Source organism: Sciurus vulgaris, assembly GCF_902686455.1.
Source record: "Sciurus vulgaris genome assembly, chromosome: X".
Taxonomy (NCBI): domain Eukaryota; kingdom Metazoa; phylum Chordata; class Mammalia; order Rodentia; family Sciuridae; genus Sciurus; species Sciurus vulgaris.
This window is the reverse complement of record NC_136471.1, coordinates 17549656-17565342: the sequence shown is the minus strand read 5'-3', so window position 1 is coordinate 17565342 and position 15687 is coordinate 17549656. Positions and strand designations below refer to the sequence as shown.

General features: G+C 36.5%; 1 protein-coding gene across 3 annotated transcripts in view; it reads left to right on the top strand.

Annotated features, from left to right (window-relative positions):
* Positions 1-15687, top strand: part of SLC9A6 (solute carrier family 9 member A6) — a 58405-nt gene that overhangs the window by 12370 nt on the left and 30348 nt on the right. For all 3 annotated transcript variants that reach the window (XM_079124599.1, XM_079124598.1, XM_079124600.1), the window contains 4 exons: positions 2518-2623; positions 11889-12030; positions 13625-13730; positions 14015-14103. In XM_079124599.1, coding sequence (XP_078980725.1) covers positions 2518-2623; positions 11889-12030; positions 13625-13730; positions 14015-14103 — 443 coding nt within the window. The remainder of the gene's footprint in view (positions 1-2517; positions 2624-11888; positions 12031-13624; positions 13731-14014; positions 14104-15687) is intronic.

Sequence of the window (15687 nt, the reverse complement as noted above, 5' to 3'; positions counted from 1 at the left end):
ATTTGTGGATGTTTCTTTTAGGCATAGAATTTATGATTAGATACTTCCCTAGCACTATACTTTCCAATTGCGGAGGAAAAAAACTATTCATAATTTCTTTTGTCTTAAGTGCTCATTTGTTCTCTTTCTCCTTTATTACATTTGCCTATTACTGGCCTACAAATTGATGCTATCTAGATGAGGGCTGTAAGGTACTTTCTTCAGAAATTTAGGTTGATCTCTATCTTTAGTGATTGGGTATAGAAGAAGATGAACTAGTTTTTAGATTTTTAAAAATGGGTAATAATTATACACTTCCTTTTAAACTTCTAAAAAAACTAGTTCACTAAAAATCTGTCTAATTCAGCTATTTACATTAAATGGTAAGAAAGAAGTTTTAAAATTATTCTTAGGCAGATGTGCTGATAACAGGTATGATTTTGGGTCACTGGTGGTCTTAAGTATACATGAAATAATTACTTTTATAAAATTGGCCTTGTGATTATAAAATTGTTTTAGTATTAACACAGCTTGCTTCCCTTTACTTTTACTGTCAGCTCTCTAAAAATTTGTGTTCCATAAATAATTTAATTGTACTAAGTGAGGTTTTCATTTTCCTAATATAATACTGCTATGCTTAACAGTCACATTCATATTAAGAATTTGTAAAAAATACAGAGTGAAAAGGTTAGTGTAGTAACATAGACTGAATTTTGTGTGTGTGTGTGTGTGTGGTTTTTTTGATACTGGGGTTCCAATTAAGGGCCTTGTACATGCCAGGCAAATGTTCTACCATGGAGCTACACCTGTCAGCTCCTAGAGGGAAGTTTTTTTTTTACAAAATATTTTTTAGTTGTCAATAGACCTTTATTTTACTTATTTATATGTGGTGCTGAGAATTGAACCCAGTGAGTTGCACATGCCAGGCAAGCACACCACCACTGAGCCACAACCCCAGCCCTAGAGAGAAGTTTTTGAAGTAAGGATAGATGTTTTCTTTTACTATGAGTGAAGACTTTGGCAGAGGTTTATTCTGTTCTACCTTTTGACCCTTAAGTTAATCATGTTAAATTGTCATCTAGTACAATTAAAGGCAGGGTCCAAGGTTATCTCTGAATTCCTATGTTAATAACTCTGACAACACAGGGTATTATCGGAAGGAGGAAAATATGTTCTGTATTACTAAGAGATGATTTCAAAAGATTATTTGGAGGGCCATTTTAGACACTTGTATAGTTTAGCATTTTTAAAACTGGAAATCAGATTGCTTCTTTAAAGACCACCAAGGCTGACCCCGTATTGTTTTTAGCTGCTTCCATTGTCAATATGAAGGTAGGGTGTCTTTTGCAAGGAACCAGTATCTTTAGGTTCTGTGTCCCCTCACTAGAAGCAAGCTTCTTGACTTTTCAAAACCTGTAAGAAATCTTAAGTTGATTGGACTCACTACATTATTTCCACCTTTTGGTTTAGTTTGGTAGGAGTGCTGCCTGAATAACTCAAGCAAGAATCTTCTGCTTACATAAAGTTGGACAGTTACATATTTTTCTGAATTATGTAGGCACTTGCCCCAATTCTATTATTTTGCAATTGTTAACTTTCTAGAAGGATGAGCTATAGTTTCTCTTTTCAGAATTCTGAATTGCCCCACCCTTCTCACTTTCTCTTCATAAGCTTTGGTGTTGGTATATTTCAGTTGCAATTCTTTGCAGTAGAAGTTATATCTTTTAAAATGTACATTTCCTGTTTTTATGGTTGGCATTTGAAAAAGGCTCTCCCATCTCTGGTCATATTAATCTTTCATGGCTGCTTGGGTTTATTTAGTGGGTAAGCTATATGTGACTCAGCAATTAAAATTATAATGGAACTTCTCGACCTTACCTGATTTTCTAAGAATTCTAATATATTGCTTCCCAAAAAGAAGGGTTTGTTTTGGGTTCTTTTCCTTCTCAGGATGAAATATCCTAACTGTTGGTTTCTTTTTCCATTAAATGCGGCAACTGTAATCCTGGTCATAAATTTAACCCCAACCAAAACCTGAACTTGTTGTTTTCATTTCTTACTGTCTTTGCTAAACCAGTGTGTTTGCAATTTGCAAGTCAAATAAAAGTGAGTTTTAAGGCTCCAAGGAAAAAAGAATATTTGCAGCAGGAGATGCTTTTCATGCTATTCTTCATTAAAGATTAATAATTACCTGGTTGTAAGAAATTCTTAATATAGTCTTTGTGAAAAAGAAATGTACAAAACCAGATTATTTACAGTTGCATAAAGAATGTTGGACAACTCAGTCCTCCAAGTTTGTTTTCAGCGGTTTTTTTTTGTTTGTTTGTTTGTTTGTTTGTTTTTTTGCAGAGCTGGGGATTGGAACTCTGGGCCTTGTGCTTGCAATTAGGGAGAAATAATGACAAAATCACTGAATCATTGATATGATGAGATAATACTAAAAAGAAAGAAATGAATTTCTAAATAGCTCCAAATCAGTTCTTGAGGGGATTATATTTGTGATGTTTAAATATTTTTCTGATTCTTTCTACTTGCTAGTGACTGTTCTTGCCATATTTCATGAGCTTCAAGTCGATGTTGAACTCTACGCACTTCTTTTTGGTGAAAGTGTCCTCAATGATGCTGTTGCCATAGTGCTGTCCTCGTAAGTGTTTCTTTTTTATTTCTTATTTTCTTATTATATTCTAAATGTTACACTTGAGGGTACTGGGAAATGAAAATCACTTATTGAATAAAATTAATTATGAATAGAAACATTGAGAAGAACAAGGATTTTTTTTCCTCTCACAGAAGAAATGCATAGTTTATAGATAACTTGGAAAATGCAGGGAAGAAAAAAATGCCTGTACTCCTGCCACTTAACAACAATTATTGTAACTATTCTAGGATATCCTTTTTCTCTTTCTATGTACAATATTTTTATGTAATTGTGATTGAACATCTATGTAATTTTGTAATGTCTTTTAACATTATAAAATGAACTTTGTTTTTTAATTATATTTAATTTTTAACAGATAATATATCTGCATGGTTCAAAAATCAAAACTATATAAAATAATTTATACAGAAAAATCATGTTCTTTTGTCCTCATCCACCTGTCTCTCTAGTCCCTTAGAGTGAACCATTTTTGTTGGTTTATTATGCCTTGTAGTATTTCTTTGTTCAAAGGCAAACACAAATATGAATATTTTTGTCCTAAGTAGTTACACTTGACGTAGAATGCATTTTGACATAGCATACATACATGGAGTATAACTTCTCATTCTTCTGGTTGTACATGATGTAGAGTTACAATGGTCGTGTAATCATGTATGCACATAGGGTAATAATGTCTGATTCATTCCACTGTCCTTCCCACCTGCACACCCCCTCCCCTTCCTTCACTCCCCTCTGTCTAATCCAAAGCACCTCTATTCTTCCCTAGCCACCCCTCTTATTGTGAATTAGCATCTGCATATCAGAGAAAACATTTGGCCTTTGGTTCTTTGGAATTGGCTTGTTTCACTTAACATGATATTCTTCAGTTCCATCCATTTACTGGCAAATGCTATAATTTCATTCTTCTTTAAGGCTGAGTAATATTCCATTGTGCACATACGCATTTATGTGTATACATACATACATACATACCACATTTTCTTTATTCATTCATCTGTTGGAGGACACCTAGTTTGGTTCCATAGCTTAGCTATTGTGTATTGAGCTGCTGTAAACATGGATGTAGATGCATCACTGTAGTATGCTGATTTTAAGTCCTTTGGTTATAAACCAAGGGGTGGGATAACTGGGTCAAATGGTTGTTTCATCCAAGTTTTCTGAGGAATCTCCATACTTCTTTTCATAGTGGTTGCACCAATTTGCAGTCCCACCACCAACATATGAGTGTACCTTTTCTCCCATATCCTCACCAACATTTATTATTGCTTGTATTCTTTGTAATTGCCATCAAATATGAATATTCTTATTTGCTTCTTTTTATTTTTATTTTTTTTAGTTTTTGTAGTGCTAGGGATCAAACCCAGGGCCTCGTACATGCTATGCAAGTGCCCTACCACTGAGCTACATCCCCAGGCCCTCATTTCTTATTTTGAAAGTAGCCTACAGTGTATGTGTGAGTACATAAGTGTATTATGGTGATGTTTCCACATCAAAAGAGAGACTTTCCTCATTCTTTGCAGCTATGTAGTATTATGTGTGTGACCTGTGCTATAGTTTATTTGTTCAGTGTTATTGTTGGACCCTGGAAGGGTTTTCATTCTTTTGCTGTCCCACATGATGCTTCAGTGATTAACCTTGAACTTTCTTCATTTTGTACATGCACAGGTACATGGTAGGATAAATTCTGAGAAGTGAGATTGGTGGTTGGTTTAAAGAGTAAATACATAAATACATTTGTAATTTTGTTAAACATTGCTAAATGGTTAAAGGGATTGCACCACTTTACATTTTAGCTACTAAATTATGGGACTATGTTTCCTCACAGCTTTATCAATAGAATATTTGTCAAACTTTTATATTTCTGGCAGCTTGAGAGTTGAATAATATCTCATTGTAGTTTAATTTGTATTTCTGTTATTAACATGAGCATTTCAGAAGCTTTCATCTTTTTTTATACTGAGTTTGGAACCCAGAGTACTCTACCTCTGAACTACATCTCCTGCCTCAGCCTCCCCAGTTGCTGGGATTTACAGGCATGTGCCACTGCACTTGGCCAGAAACCTTTTATCTTTAGAAGTATTAAGTAATATGCCTTTTATTGAAGACAGTTATTGAATGAATAATATTTTTATCTAAAAATAGAAATTACTATACATGTGTTTACAGGGTGTTTTCAGGTGGAAGAATGGGTGTGAACTGCTAAGGAACTCAGTTCTGCCTACCTATTCTTACTAAGCAAATATCTAACCATGTAGACTGCAGAAGACATGTTTGGGTAACCTTAAGATGGTGGCTGGCGTTGAGCTAAGAGGTGGCGCATAACTAGTGTTAACACTGCGTGATCTACTTTTGCCTGATTAGTTAATGTCTCCTCTGCGCTAGTGGTCAACAGATATTCCTCATTCTTTCTTGATTGGTACCGAGGGGCGTGCCTCAATTGTGCTGATCCTAAGCTGATTGGCTGCCTTAAGTATATAAGACACACCTATAGGAAACACCAGGAATAACCGGATAAGCAGCTAGCAGAAAGGATAAGCCACACCTCTAGATCGCTGGGCGAAGGATAAGCAGCACCTCTGAATGATGGCAAAACGCAGGTTGCAGATTGCAGAATGGAGAAGTAAAGCCACACCTCTAGATAGCAGAGTGAAGGATGCAGGATGCACCTTTAAGAAGAAGAAGCAGAACTAAGAAGATATAGATCTCTGAAAGTGTAGTCTCTCTCTCTTAAGCAAAGCCTCTCTCTCTCTCCTCTCAAAGCTTTTCTTCCTCTATAGGCTGGGGAACAGGTGAACAAGCAAGAAAGCAGCGTACTAAAGAGAAAGATAATAGAAGTAGCTCAGTTTCCAGTCCACCTCTGATAATACCTGCGCAATTGTTGCTGCGGGTGGCAACAAATTACCGCGAGACTGTTGCCACGGGTGGTGACAAATGGTGGCCCGTACGGGGAAAGAGAAAGAGTAGAAAGGGAAATCGGCATGGTGGGGAAACTGAGGAGCCTTGCGGAAGTCTCTGGCCAGAGTGGTTTAAGGGCAAGGGATAGTAAGAAAGGGTCAGTCAAAGACCCGATAGTAGGAAGAAAGGGTCGGTCAAAGACCCAAAAGAGAAAGTAGAAGTAGCTCAGTTTCCAGTCCACCTCTGATAAATACCCGCGCAATTGTTGCTGCAGGCGGTAACAAATTGCCGCGGGCGTCGACAGTAGACAGTTGTCATTACTTCATACCAGAACTTTCTGTGAGAGACAAGTACAAGCCCTTCACATTCTCTCTTTATATCTTTCCTTAATTTCTACTTTATAAATATAAAAGAGTAATAAGTCACTCACTGTGGTTTACATAGCCTGATTGCCACTGTACCTTACTGCAAAGTGGGAAATTACCCTTTCTGAACTATAACACTAACCCTTTAAATGTTGTATGTGACAATATACAAAAGGTCAACTCCTTTTGTGTGTGTTTGTGTATGTGTGTGAATGCAGTATATGTGTTACTTCCTCTCTTTCATATTTATTGCCAGAATTTCTTTGCAGCTATCTACAACTATTATAAATTTAATTTTAATGCAGAGGTTTGAACTAATATTGACACTGAACCTTTGATGATGATAGGTACAAAATAAAAGTAGTATATGAATGGAAGAAGAAATGGAGAGTATTGTTGTAATTTGTGGTATAAAAAAATGAAGCTACAGAGATTATTGAGCTTCCAGTACATAGGTACATTTGAGATCAAGTGAGATACTAAGGTACAGGTAGTTACTTTTAGCATCAATTCTGTTGTAAACATTTATTCTATTTAATCATCTTACTAATTAGTGTTCCTTATTCATTAATGGATTAAGAGTCAGTCAAAAACTCTGTTTTGTTCTGGTCTTATCTTAAACTGATGTGCACTATGCTTTAGTGTTTTCATTAATAAAGTAACCTGTTTCCTGCAATTTAGGAGCAGTCAGCTAATGTAAAAGGAAGGGAAAAAACTCTCCTTGAAATGTTTTGAGGTTGGTGATATACATGTCTATATTGGGGAAGAATAAATGTGTTAAGAAGAAAAAATTCTTTCCATAGCACTTCTTAGAAAGGGCCACACTTATCCTGTTGCCACCATTCTCAAACAGGGTTCTATGAGAAAATGATGTATTACAGAAAAAGATTTGGGTGGTTCCTTTGTTTTTGTTTTTGATACTGGGTATTGAACCCAGGGCCTCATGCATGCCAAGCAAGCACTCTGCCATTTACCTACATCTCCAGCCCTTTTAATTTAAAACAAAACAGTCTCTAAGTTGCTGAGTCTCACCTTGAACTTGGGATCCTCCTGCCTTAGCCTTGTGAGTAGCTGGAATTATAGGTGTGTACAACTGTGCCTGGTGTTAGTGATTCTTCTCCTAATTCTGCTAAGTATGATATATAGCTAGTACCATTCTGGATTGATAGGAGATAAGTCAACTCATTACATTGTCTGGGGTAACACTTGTGGAGAAGAACTGTATCTAGACAGTATCATTAATGGGAATCATTAGCTGTTTAAGTGTGTTAATGGAGTTGAGGAAATGGTTCCTGCCTCAAAGTTGAAGGGAATACAGTTGTGTTGCTGCCTATGGGAGCGTACTTGCTGGAGCACTCAGTGATAATTTGGTCATTATCTTAATTTCCCTTTGAAGTGTGTTTTAAAGTATGAAGTGTTTTTAAGTATGTTAGATATGAATAGTATACTTTGTGTTTCATTTTCTTAGTTTGATGATTATATACTGTGTATATTCTGTATAAGCAGTTTTGCATCAAAGCGGGGAGGACCACTTTCCAAAGGAGTTCTGTTTGGCAATTAACAGGTTATGGCAACCCTTCTTGAAATTTACATTGAAAGTTGTTTTTGTTTCTGCTTTTTGAATCTATTGGATTAGCAGTCTTTTTTTAAAAAAAAGTTAGTACTTTTAATCTGGTTCTCTCATACATAGCTGTATGAGGTAAATCTGTATATACTGACATAGTATGGGTGTGCGTGTGTGTGTGTGTGTGTGTGTGTGTCTAGTTAGTTAGTTAGAGATACAGTATAGGATGCATAGTATTTCACTGAATGAATATACCCCATTTATCATGGAGACCTCATTTCACACTACCTTAAAACATATTTTTGGCAGTTGTTTGTATTTTATAAAAAGGAACTGTAGTGAGTAAATAAACATGACCAATTGTTTAATATCACTAGTTACCAGAGGTGTACATGTTAATCTGTGACCATTTTTACCTGTTCAATTAGTAAGAAAAAATTGTTAATGATAGTAGTTACTACTAGTAATGGTGCATTTAGTCGTTCTAAACTGGGGGTAGTCCCATCCCCCACTCCAGGGATATTTGATAATGTCTAGGCACATTTTGGGTGCCATTACGAGAGAATTTCTACTAGCATCTAGTGGATCTCAGAGACCTTGCATGGAACAGCGTTCCCCACAGCCAACAATAGTTACCTGGCCCCAAATATCTCTAATGCTAGGGTCAAGAAATGCTGGTGTAGCTGGGCATGTTGGCGCATGCATGTAATCCCAGTGACTCGGGAGGCTGAGATAGGAGGATTGCAAATTTAAAGGCAGCTTCAGCAAAAGGGAGGCACTAAGCAATTCAGTGAGACCCTGTCTCTAAATAAAATACAAAAGTCTGGGGATGTGGCCAAGTGGTCCAGTATCCCTCAGTTCAATCTCTGGTACCAAAAGAAAAGAAAAGAAATGCTGATGTAGTGAAACTAGACCACTCATACATTGCTGTTAACATTGAATTGGTGTCCTCTTTTATCACTTATGATAAATATTTTAATATATATTTGTGATAAAAATTCAAAGTGTTTGACTTACAAAGTGGAAAATTCCTGAAATTTCTGCTAAAAAATAATCAATGTTAGGATTTTCATCTCTTCATTAATATATTAACATACTTATAAACATATTAGTTTTTAAACAAAAAGCATAGAACTACATGTAACTTTTCTATAGCCTGCTTATTTCACTTGGACATGGAACTATATTAACATGTCTATTTTCCCACTGTGTATATGCACCACAAATTTACCTTACCAATCCCCTGTTGACTAACATTTAGGGTGTTTGTTTGTGTAGTGCTAGGGATAGAACCCTGGACATCATGCATGCTAGGCAAGTACTCTGTCAGTGAACTATACCCCCAGCCCAGTATTTGGTGTTTTCTGATGTCACATTACTATGACTTTCATCGCAGTGATCATATTTATGTGTATATCTCTGAATCCTTGAGACAGTATTTCTGTAGGGTACTTTTTATTGTTGTTTTGTAGGATACTTTTGGGGGGGTTGTGGTACTGGGGATCTAACCCAGGGCCTGGTACATACTGGATATTTTAGTCAGGTTTTGCATCACTGTGACCAAAATACCCTCCAAGAACAACTTAGAGGAAGGAAAGCTTATTTAGCCTCAAGGTATCAGAGGTCTCAGTCTGTAGATGCCTGACTCCATTGCTCTGGGCACAAAGTGAAGCAGAACAACATGGGGAAATGGCACTACAGTGGGAAGTTGCTCTCTTCATTGCAGCAAGGAAACTGAGAGGGAAGCAAGGAAGGGACCACATGGAAGTTGCATCCTTCCAGGGCACACCCCTAGTGACCCACCTCTTCCAGCCATGCTTCATGTTACAGCCCTCATAATCTAATCATTTTACCTCTGAATATTCTTACATTAACAGGAACTTTGTGGGGATACCTCATATCCAAACCATATCACTGGGCAAGCTGTCTACCATATAGGATACTTTTAAAGGTATAATTCTAGGATAATGGGTATGATATTTTTAAAAATTGAGAGATATTGTTATATTTCTCTCCAAAATTGTAATGGAGACCTTTTGAAAGCAGTTGAACAACATGTAAAAAGAGCCATAAGTATGGTAATCCTCTATTTCTAGGAATGTCACACAAGGAAATAGCCCAAAACATGTAAAAAAAATTTACAAAGATGTTCTTTCATGCTGTTGTTATAGAAACAAAAATATTGGAAACAACTTCTAAATGTCTAACAATGGGTATATTGTTAAGTAAATTTTAAAAATCATGCTTATTATTGATTAAAGGACCAGAATTCAAAACTATGTTCACATAATTATAATTATTAATCATAATTATTATGATTATAATTAAATATGAACTAGTATGCATATGACAAAAAGAGGGGAAACAAATAAGGAAAATAAGATGGATCCATCAGGGAAGTAGAATGATAGGGTGATTTCCCTTCAAAACTGTACATTGTATGACTTTCAGAATTATAAATAAAGTATTCACAAAAATGTTGATGCCTCAAAATGTTGGCTGATGTAGAAAAGATGAAGATTTCAATCCAGAGGCCAGCATTTGCCTAAAACAGAAGAAACCTCTCAGCCTGTCATGTTCTCTATGCATCCTTGTATATTTTATTGATTAAAGAATAAAATGATGATTAGTGTGAATGTTGAATTTACTTGAACTAATTCAGGCAAAGCAACCTCATGAGGCATGGCATAGATATTTTTTTTCTAGCCAACATGTTGGAAAATATTGCCAGGAAGAAAGAAGGTTATTATTGCAATATCTGCAATATCCTTTCTTTTCTCCAGCCAGCTAATATATTTTAATGTTATAATGTGGTTGGATTTCATTTATGATAGGACCCTTTATGTGTAGGTAATATAGCATTATATTAATAATATTTATATTAATATAAATATTCATATTTATCAAAACAATATCAAATCTTCTGTTCCCAAAATGAATATTTAAACACAGATATTTATATTTTTCAGTTAAGACAGTCTCTGATGGCATTTGCAGGCAAATGGATGAAATTGGAGAATATCATGCTAAGTGAGATAAGCCAATCTCAAAAAACTAAAGGATGAATGATCTCGCTGATAAGCAGATGAGGACATATAATGGGGGGTAGGAGGGGTTAGCGTTAGGGTTAGGGTTAGGTTTAGGGTTAGGGAGAAGGAGGGTGGTAAGAATGAAGGAAGGAAGGACTGTATAGAGGGAAAAGAGGGGTGGGAGGGGTGGGGGAGAAGGGAAAATATAACAGAATGAATCAAACAATATTGCCCTATGTAAATTTATGATTTTTAATTAAAAAAAAGACAGTCTCAGAAATTTGTAGAAGCCATTGTCAGAAATTAATATTAGTCCTATACTTCAATGAAATAGATAAAAAATTATAGTTTTAGTTTGGTCTTGGATATTTTTAAATTTAACCTGGATGTATTAAAAGAACTTGTTTTACATGGTATCATAAACACATTTTTTAGCCAGAAAAAAAATATTGCACTAACCACAGGGTGAATTCATTGTATTCTTAGAAATGTGCTTTTCCTTCTTTTCTTTGACATGACTTGTATGATGCTTTTGAGTCTAGACTTTATAATGCCGGTACCTCAATTAACTGAGATGAGAACCGGGAAGCACTGTTGGCAGAGACTTGCTGGCAAGAGCAATTTTCTCAGCTATTTCTATTTCTTACAGTGACTGTTATAAAAGAAGCTTTTTGAGACCAGGTTTGGACTGTGAGTTCAAGATGAAGAGTGTCCCCTGTAATTGCCTGTCTTGGCTTGGTACAGAGTGACTTTCTTTCAGAAGTTTAGGGTGGAGGGTCCAGCTGAGTATGCTCAAAGTACTGTTGAATGGATTCTAATTTCTTGGAAGGCCTTTCAAGCCCTTTTTCTAAAAAAGTCCATTTTAGTGAGTGAATAGATATTAGGCATTTGGCCCATTCTGGTTTTCTAAAAGTTAAAAGGGCTCTTCAGTCACCTTTTTTTTTTTTTCCCATAGGAAAAACAAAGTGTGACTGGGTTAAGTATTGAATAAAATTCGTATGCCTCTGCTGGAAACAAGTGGGATTTTTTCATCAGTTTGTTCCCATTAGTGTGTTGGAGCTTTTGGGCACTTAGTAATAGTAGTTCTTCAACAGAATCACAAAAATTTAGTGCTGCACAGTATTGAGGATGGATGAACAGTCTTGGGACAACTTTTATGTAGAGGTCTTTACAATGTTCTACCTCTCAAAATTGTCTTTTAAAGAAAAGCTGAGTTTTCTTGCTAGCTGAATACACTGCAGGATTTTTTGGTAACCTTTTGCCCCTATTTTGACAATTCAAATCCAAAGGTTTGGGGTTTTTTTTCTTCTTTCTTATTTCATCTTTCAATTTCTGTACTAAGTAATGTTTTAAAGTCAAAGTTGCTTCTAGAAGTAAGAGCATTCTCTTTTTTGTAGTTCAATAGTGGCATACCAGCCAGCTGGAGATAATAGTCACACCTTTGATGTCACAGCAATGTTCAAGTCTATTTGGATCTTCCTTGGGATCTTCAGTGGATCTTTTGCCATGGGTGCTGCTACTGGAGTGGTGACAGCTTTAATATCCTTTTATCATTGTTCATCTTTTCTTGTTAACCTCACAAGGTAGTTGAACACTGTAATCCATGATTTCTCCTAGTTCCACGATTGGAATTGTGTTATAATTATTAACCTTATAACCAAGTGTTTGGTCTGAAAATCTGAAGCAATAATCTTTGCCAATAAGTAAATTAAAGAATTTCATTGCTTTGCATCGGGCTCAGTACCCTAAAACTTTCATACAATAATCTAATTAGACACAGAACCCCTATGATGGTAAATTTTAAAATTGTGTATTAAATCGACATAAAGGTAGATGTACTCCAAAGAGCTTCTGGGCATTCTATGCTGACAGTCGGCCTGGCAGTCTTTTGCTCTTCATTTACTAGGCCAGACAAGAGATGTACAACCTGATGTTACATGAACAAAATATGGTACCTTGGTGAGGTCATACAGGATTTCATCCCAGATCCCCCAATTTTAAACTTTGTGCTCTCGAGCCCTGGACTGGGAGACCAAAGGACTTGGGTTGTAGTCCTGATACTGCCACTAGTTTAGCTATGAGAAATGCTGGGCAGTTCATTCGTATATTCATTCAAAAGATATTTCCTGATTGTTTTCCTTCATGCCCTATACTGTGCTGTGGGTATTAAAGATAAACAAGGTGAATGTGGCCCCTGCCTGCCTGGAGGTTGTGATGTTGTGACAGATGCAAACATGATATAAACTTTGTCACTGCCTCTTTGGGTCCAGTGTAGGAAAGTGGAAGGTGGGGACAGGAGAAAAGTCCAGTAGAGCTTGATGCTAAGGAGTTTCCAGCTGTAAATATTCTAAGATACTTTTATATTAAAAAATGAAAAATTCTTTTTTGAGAAACTCTTAGTTTGGTATACATTGTGGAAGAAACTTCTCTGCTGTTTTTTATGGGTGAATTGAGGCACGAAGGACAGTAAAATAATTCCAAAGAAGGAGACAAAACAGATACTATCTCTTCCCTGTAATAGATTCCTTGAGAGAAGAAGTATATATTGTTCATTTTGTTATGGTACAGAGTTGCCAAAGTGACTCTAGATTCTAACTCAACATTTGTCACAACTTGGCATAGATCCTTCCACACTCAAGCAGCAAATACTTTTTAGACTAGTATAAAGTGAGTTAAGTGCCTCAGTTTCTTCATTGTGGAATGAATTCTCTACATCATAGATGTGTTAGGGGGTCAAATAATTGTGAAATCTCATGGAATTATGTTTTTATAAATGTAAATTGATAGAATTCTGGACTCTGTCTTGCTTTGGATCACAGCAACAAAGTTGGTATGTTGTACATGCAGTCTGTTGCTCTGGTCTACTTGTCCTCTACCATGTTATTTCTGGCAAGGTATGTGATACCCATTAAGCAAGAAGAGTGGCTAAGCTATGACACTTCCTCTGAAGGGACTCCTCAGTAAGATGCTCATTCTAAGTTCCTTCACCTTGGTGCCTCCTTATTCTGTGCCTTTTGTGTTAGAAGGGTTAGAGAACCCTTCTCTAGCTTTCATGGTTCCCATGCTTCGATGCTTATTTTTCTAGTTACACATTTGTATTCCAAGATCTCGTTATCAGGCTTAACTGTCTCACGTGACAAAATTCACCAAATTACGGGAGTTTCAGTTGCTGGAGACAGGCTTGTTCTTCTTGATGTCCTGGAGCACCTTTCTATTGGCTGAAGCATGGGGCTTCACAGGTGGGTTACTTTCTCCTTTTCATTGTAAGCTCTTACAAGGAGTGACTTAGCCACTTCTGCAAGTGGATCATCTTTTTCATGTTTGAATATACTTATTGGGATTTAAGCTGTCATTTTGGAATGTAAACAAAATTTTCAAAGGAAGTTGTTCCCTCAGCAAAGTAAGTCAAAGTAAATGAAAATGTCAGCACTATGCATATAATTGACTTATGTAAAACAAAAGCCTCAGTGTAAAAGTTGGGAGCCATCCTTTCATGTGAACTCGGAATTTGTTGTCTTCATAGGTGTTGTTGCAGTATTGTTTTGTGGCATCACACAAGCCCATTACACATACAATAATTTGTCCACGGAGTCTCAGCATAGAACAAAACAGGTAAGAGAAACTTTATAGTTTGTGAGTAAATTTTCCTCCTTTTAGCAAAATACAAATTTTCTTAAAAATAGTCTTTAATTTTTTCAAGGTATTGTCTTCTCTTTCTTTGACTTTAGAAATAGATGAGACTGGCAAGCTAAAGAGTGATGGCTTATTTAGGGTGGAGATAGGTCAGCAGAATAGCCAGGGCCTATTATTGTGTTTCCAGTAACGTTATTTAGCTTCTTCTCTTAGCCTAATGCATCCTCTTTTAAGAATAATGTTTTAGAAACTCACTCTGGCTTGGTTATAACTGCTGCTGTGTGATACAGATAAGATTAATTTCTAATCTAACTAGATCTGCTGCGCCATAGAATGCTAACTTCCTTCAGTCTTCACTCAGGCCCTGCAAAACCTCTGTTTCCAGGAACCCCAGGGAACTGTTCCAGTAAATTATTGGGTACTGAATGATCACTTGTGCAGGATACCTGAAAGAAATTATGAAGAAAATAGGCATATAATTTTCCAGTCTTAGGTGGTATATGGATAAATAGATAAACAAAATGTACTGTCTGGAATAGAAACGTGTGCATACTGTTGATTATTATAGTAAGAATTAGGAGCTTTCAGTTTTGCCAGATGGTTTTGAGATGAGCCAGGAAAGGACTGACACTAGAGCAGGAGCAACAGTTTTTTTTTTTTTTTCTGTTTGCCCTGGAGTCCCAGGTTTAATTTATGACCTATATCTTCCCCAGCCCTTCAAAAGCAAGTAGTTTCCTCCCCCAATCAGATACACTGGGGTTATACATCTTTTTACAAATTAATTCAGTGCACTAAGTGTAAAGAAGAAAACCAACTTGATAGTGTTCACAGAATAAGAGTTTCCATTCTTGTTACTAACGAGAAGCTTATGTACAACTGATAGGAATCCTAGATTATGTGCTTCAGGATCTGTGGCATTATAGGCCATGAGGGAAATGGGGGGAAATGGTTTGAGGCTTCAGGATCTGGATGCCTATCATAAAGGAAATGGCATACCTACAAGAATGAGAAGGATTTGGAAAGGCCTAAGGGAAACAAAGGCATAAATTAAAAAGGAGGCAGTAAAGTGTAGAGCAGTGGCTCACCACCTCTAGCCTTCAGGTCAAATCCGGCCCTTGCCAGTCTGTTAGCTAATAATGGGTTTTACATTTTTAAATGATCAAGAAAATATCACACGAAGATTCTGTGACCCATGAAAGTTATATGGAAATCACATTTCAATGTCCATTTAGAGTTTTATTGGCACACAGCCACACATACTCTTTTTTAAAAAAGTGTATAGCTTAGGGCTGCTTTTGTGCTACACAGGCTGAGTTAAGCAGTTGTGACAGAGACCTTGTAACCTGTAAACCCTCAAATATTTACTCTTTGGAAAAGTTTGCCAACCCCTATGTTGCAGATTAAAGCTGCGACTCTGCAGTCACTGTATTGTGTTCTACTTCTTAACTGGCTGTGTAATCAGGAGCAAGTTACAGAACTTCTCCGTGCATCCGTTCTTTAAAATAAAATAATGCCAGGCAGAGTGGTCCTTGCCAGTTATCCCAGCTACTTGAGAGGCTGAGG